This window comes from Anomaloglossus baeobatrachus, chromosome 1 (assembly GCF_048569485.1).
Source record: "Anomaloglossus baeobatrachus isolate aAnoBae1 chromosome 1, aAnoBae1.hap1, whole genome shotgun sequence".
Taxonomy (NCBI): Eukaryota; Metazoa; Chordata; class Amphibia; order Anura; family Aromobatidae; genus Anomaloglossus; species Anomaloglossus baeobatrachus.
Window position 1 is genome coordinate 258,525,480 of NC_134353.1, and position 6,000 is coordinate 258,531,479.

Below are 6,000 nucleotides of genomic sequence, written 5' to 3' on the forward strand. Positions count from 1 at the left end.
TAAGAGATGGAACGGAGACATATTTACCAGGATGAGGACATATAACATAAATACCAGGAGGTATTTATGTATACCAGATGGGGGACATTTTTACCAGGATGAGTGGCATATATACCAAGATGTAGCCTAGGATGGGGACATATATACCAGGATTGGGCCTAGAATGGGGGTCATGTATACCAGGATGGAGGACACAGTTATCAGGAATGAGCCCAGGAAGGGGGACATATATACCAGGACGGGGGGCATATATATACAAGGTGGGGAATATATTTACCACGCTGGGCCAAGGATGGGAGACATTTACCAGGATGGGGGATATATATACCAGAATGGGGTACATATTTACCAGGAAGGGGCCCAGGATGGTTGACATAAATAACAGGGCCCACATATTTACCAGGAAGGAGCTTAAGCTGCAGTACATACATGCCAGGTTGGGGGGGCATATTTACCAGGATGGAGGACATTTACCAGGATGGGAGGCATATATACCAGGATGGGGGACATTTTCCACTAAGTAGCCAAGGATGGGGTACATTTGAACAGGATAAGGGACATTACTTTATAGGATTTAGAACACTAAATGTATACATACATATTCATACATCTGACCAACATGGGGTGGCCAGGTTCAAATTTTGTATTGGGGCCCATCAAACGTTAGATACTCCACTGGAAGGGACCTCCTGGGTCATCATGTCCAACCCCCTGCTCAAAGTAGGATTCACAAAACCATCTCAGACAGATGTATGTCCATGATCTGCTCATGTATGGAGATTGTATTGTGAAGTCTGGTGAAAGCTCCATTAGATCTATCAGTTATTGGAACAGCATTGGCTTTCTTAGCTGCTCTGCTATCCCAGTGCTTCACAAGTCAAATGAGCTTTAACTAAGCAACAAGAAGTTTGTTTATGAGTGGGGATGCTTGGAAAATGGAGCACATAGGAAATGATTACAATGTGTGGGCTGCTGCTCAATGAAAAACAACTGTGTGGTGGAGGTGCACATATAGCAGGAGGGCACAGCTGGCAGCGGTGAGCGGGGTGACTGCAGGGCACTGATGTTTGGCTCCCTGCCGGCTATTACACATACACACTTTTCTCTTTCTCTATTGGAATGAGTGATTATAAGTTTTACTGTAAAAATAAATTACGAAGTGTTCTGATGTTTGTAACATGCAATAAAAACGCAAAAAGCAAGTGAACTAAGCTACAGAGATGGTGCAGAAATGAATACTAATCATGGAACGAAGCTTTAGACCTCAAGCCCAATTTATGGAAACCCAACACAATTTACAAGCTAATTAGGACTTTGTGGACTTTATTTGAGGGCAGACTGCCACCACTTTACAGACTTTATAGACTTATGAACCTTCTGGCAGGTTAACCAATTGGCACAAGCGCTTATTATTGATGGCTATATCAGGGGGTGGGGAATAGGAGTGAGGTCCTCTCAGGTCAATTTACACTAATGCAGCCTGTGTAAGACAAAGTAATGCCCAAAAGTGCCTTCACCAAAGAGACATCTTTAGGTGCCTCTTTGCACAATGCCCTGGAACACAAACTGTGCCCAGGCGGTGCCTATTGTGCTATTTGGTACTTTATAAGCTATTTCCTTGAGTTTACAAACTGTATGAAATCCTGGAAGCCTGGTGCCTTAGGGACACTACCTGGCTGCCAGGACTGCAGCGCCAGAGACTGTCCCATTTTGGACAGTCTGGATATTGTAGAAGAGGATTAGCTCCCTTCTCCTTCCCCCGCTCCCCTCCTGTGTCTGAGCTGCTCCAGGCTCATGGGCTCCCCTCCTCACTGCCTTCATCCTACTCGCCACCACTCATCACCCTCCTCAGGGCTATTATCTATACTGTATAGCATGTTATTGTTAGTATAGCAAGTGCTCTGATGTGTAGTGAGGGGAATCCTCTGCTACATGGTGGACTTTCATCTAAGGACACTTCACATAGTGTGATTTGGGAAACTGACGCCTTCTGAAGACATTTCCAGGGCTTGTTCCTGCCCCCTGCTGTCTGTGGCAGACTGACAACCTAAGAAATGCAATACATTGGAAAAACAGTCAGAGATAATGTAAACTGTAGATTACGTTCTCTCCTTATTGCTTGTGGGGGCTGTTGTTTCTGTATTGTCTGTTTGTGCCCTGTGCACAGTCAATAAGTATCTTCAAGAACAACTGACAAGCAACACTTTAGAACTGCTGCTCCTTAGGATAGAAAGAGTTGCCCTGAAGGAGAGTCCTCACCTGCTGAGCCTAATCTTTATTCAGATCTACTGTTATATACTGAATATAAACCTGTTTGTTTTTTAAAGTATAATAAATCTAGCTCTTTTGGGAGTGGATAATTATATGGGACAAGGAAGTCTATCTAGTATCTATCTGTCTAGTATCTATCTAACATCTATCTAGTATCTATCTGTCTAGTACATCTATCTAGTATCTATCTGTCTATCTAGTATCTATCTAACAACTATCTAGTATCTATCTTTCAATCTATCCATTTATCTATAGCTATGTAAACTTCCATCTATCTATCTATATCTATTCATCCATCTATCTATATCCATCTATTTATCTATAGCTATCTATCCATCTATCTATTCATCTATCTATCTATCAATCAATCTATCTATCCATTTATCTATAGCTATGTAAACTTCCATCTATCTATCTATATCTATTCATCCTTCTATCTATATCTATCTATTTATCTATAGCTATCTATCCATCTATCTATCAATCCATCCATCTATCATTCTATCTCTCCACCATCCATCCATCAATCAATCAATCCATCCATCCATAATCCATCATTTGAGGCCTGGTTAGACATATAGAATAAAGAATCAACAGAGTTTTAGGGTCCATCCAGTGATCAAAAAATGTTATGTTGCAATATTGGAATTCATCTATTAATTAACTGTAAGGTGCTGTTGTTTTCTATCCATCTAATTGATCTATCATCTGATCTATGTATATCTATCTATCTCTCTATATCTCATCAGTCCATCTATATATCTAATATCTATTTTTCTTGTATGTCTATATTTCCATTTTCTCATATTGTACATTATGATATGCCAAAATACAGTGGAATCATATTACAAACTTTTAGCACATTGATAATAAATATATAGAATCTGTGGTATAATATGTTGAATTTGCTCATTCTGTGAGATGTAAACTTTTGCAATTTACTTTTGCCCTTTCCAGACATCCAGTTCCTTTAGTTCTTGTCTAAACATTAGGACATGTGTGATTCCACCCAGAAATGTGAGCCCAGCTTCCTTTATGATGTGTTCTTTCGGAAATGCCTCCCTTGTGGTCTGTCTGAGGCCGCTTGCACCAGACCTTCTCCACCATTCATGTTTCTATAGTGTGGGCATCTTATGTTGTTTGCTGTCGCTTCTTTTGGCAATGTCTGCCTGGCATTATGTATGTGCACCAGGATCTGCTCCCCCTCAGCTATTAGGTCTCGTCTAATTTTGGGTACACTGACATTTAGGGACCCGGTGCTGGGGCTTTCTGGCTCTAAGTATTAATACTTCCCAGTCACCATCAAACTGTTCAGGTTGAGTCAGCATATAATGTCCCATATCACTCTGCTACATTTCCAAGTAACATATGGTACCATTCAGCAAGAATAAAACCTCTACAACCCTATAAGATGCAGAATATGACCTGATTCTTAACTCTTTACAGTACAAGTGTATTTCTGGAGCAGCTAGACTAAGAAATTATAATCAAGCCCTCTAATGATTTGTTAATAGTCCCTGCTATCATGTGCCTTACCCTATGTGCTTTTTCCTCAGCTCCAGGGTCCTCTCCTTGCAGTATGGCTCACACATTTCGGCTGCTGTCACTCTCCCCTGGCACAGATCTGCAGATCAGCTGAGTCCCAGGACTGTTGTATGGCCACAGGCTGAGGTGTGAGCTGTTCTCTTGCTCTATGCTCTCACCCTATTTATATGCCGGCTGAGTATTCTAAGGACACTGCCTCTTCCACTCCCCCCTCACGCCTCTGCCTGACATTAACTCCTCCAAAGATGACAGGCTAGCAAATGGTTAACTTTTCCAACTTTTGTCCTAGTTGAGGACATTGGATCCCTAACATATGCCTAAGGTCTATCAGCTATTGTGCTCCATACATATATTGTATGGGTGCAAATGTCCTGCTGGCTGTATAGTAAACAAACAAACTGCATTATTATGCCTTCTTCTAATCCCTTGTGAATAGACTTGACCCTGATAACAGCTCTCTGGATTCCTTGTTTATCCCTGTCTATGTATACTATTTTCTGGTGGTTTCTAGTGCCATATAGTATTAATGACAATGCTAATATTGGGATTTACAATATTTGGAGGCTAAGATATCAACAGTCTGATGCTCAACTAAAAAAACAAGAAAATCTAAACAAATAGTAAAACAGAATAAAAATGCTGATCATATAGTTCAAAAAGCAGGGGCACAAAATGGGTGAATAAATTTACAGTTATTTGCTGAAATATCAGAATAATTCAAAATACTCTATATTGTATTTCTCACCATATTCTACAGCTGTATTGTGTGTAATAAAAGCAGTGAAGGGTTAAACTCAACTTAAAAAAACAGGGTGAAGGTGCAGGATGCCTATGTGTGAAGGGTGACACACACTTTACTTTATCTATGGTAGTATCTTACTTTCATGGGGTTATACATAGGGCATCTGGCTCACCTGTCGTGAAAAGTGCACAGGACAACAAATAGAAAAATCTAAGAGAGAGATCCAGGTCATCTAAATACCAGTAAACTTTATTTTATAATAGTTAAAAACATGGAAATAGAAGGATGGTGTGTCCAAACTTTAGAGATAAAAAGTCAATGATAGTTGACGCGTTTTGAAGCAAAAAAAAAAACTTCTTACTTATAATCTGGTTATGAGTAAGAAGCCTTTTTTTTTTTGCTTCGAAACGTGTCATCTGTCATGTTTTTCTAAAGGGACTTTTTATCTCTGAAGTTTTGACCCACCATCCAACCACTGCCATGTTTTTGACTACAAAAATATAAGTTTACTGGTCTTTAGACAAGTCGAATCTCTCTTTTTTGGGTATTTCTATTTGAAGGAGGTGTTCAGCCTTAGGCTATGTGCGCACGTTGCGGAATTGCATGCGTCCTGCGTCCCCTGCATAATCTATGGAGATTGTGCAGGAGACGTGCGCACGTGGCGTATTAGAGCGCAGCACGTCGGCTGCTGCCCGAAGCGCGCGTTCTAAGAAGTGACATGTCACTTCTTTTGTGCGCTCTGCATGAAGTCCCTGCACTGTCTATGCGAGGGGCTGGGAGGGGCTACATGCAGAGCGCATGGAATCGGCTTATGTTTCTGCAGCGATTTGAAGCGCACGTGTGCTGTTCAAATCGGTGCAGAAATTTCTGCAGGGCCAGTACGCAACGTGCGCACATAGCCTTAGGCTACAAATCTGCAGTCCCTCTATGTGACTTCAGACTTGGGAATCCTCATTGCGTGCTGTGAGGAATTTCGTGTGTTGGCGGTCTTGTGACCACAAGTATGTGATTTGCATGGATATGGCCATGTGTTGACTTGATGGAAGTGGCCTCAATCAGTGCAAGTAGCGAGGCTGGATGCGTCTAGTTCAAATGTGCCCGGAAATATGCAAATTGCACACTTGCAGTTACATGACCACCTGTTCCCTGCGCCAGTACAAGAGAATACTCACAGTGTGCAGAGTGACTGCATACTTGTAACCTAAGGCTGGAAAACCCCTTTAAAGGGGTGGTTCACCCATATTTTTTATTGTCTAGTTAATGTGAGAGGCGCTATTGCAGACCGCTGTTCCCTGCTCCGGTGACGTCACGTCAAGTTCCGCACATGTCACATCCCTGCAGCCGGCTGCAGTCTTCCTGACTCACTGAGCTGTGAGTGGTGTTTCACCACTCGTCACAGCCCATCTGCTCCCTGCTCCCTTCTCCCTCTTCCCTCACATCAG

The 6,000-nt window shown here is 41.9% G+C and overlaps 1 protein-coding gene across 1 annotated transcript in view; it reads right to left on the bottom strand.

Annotated features, from left to right (window-relative positions):
• The window catches only part of ETNPPL (ethanolamine-phosphate phospho-lyase), a 54,367-nt gene extending 50,395 nt beyond the window's left edge, over positions 1–3,972 (bottom strand). The window contains exon 1 of the mRNA XM_075336426.1: positions 3,808–3,972. Coding sequence (XP_075192541.1) covers positions 3,808–3,863 — 56 coding nt within the window. The 5' untranslated portion in view covers positions 3,864–3,972. The remainder of the gene's footprint in view (positions 1–3,807) is intronic.
• Positions 3,973–6,000: the final 2,028 nt, after the last annotated feature.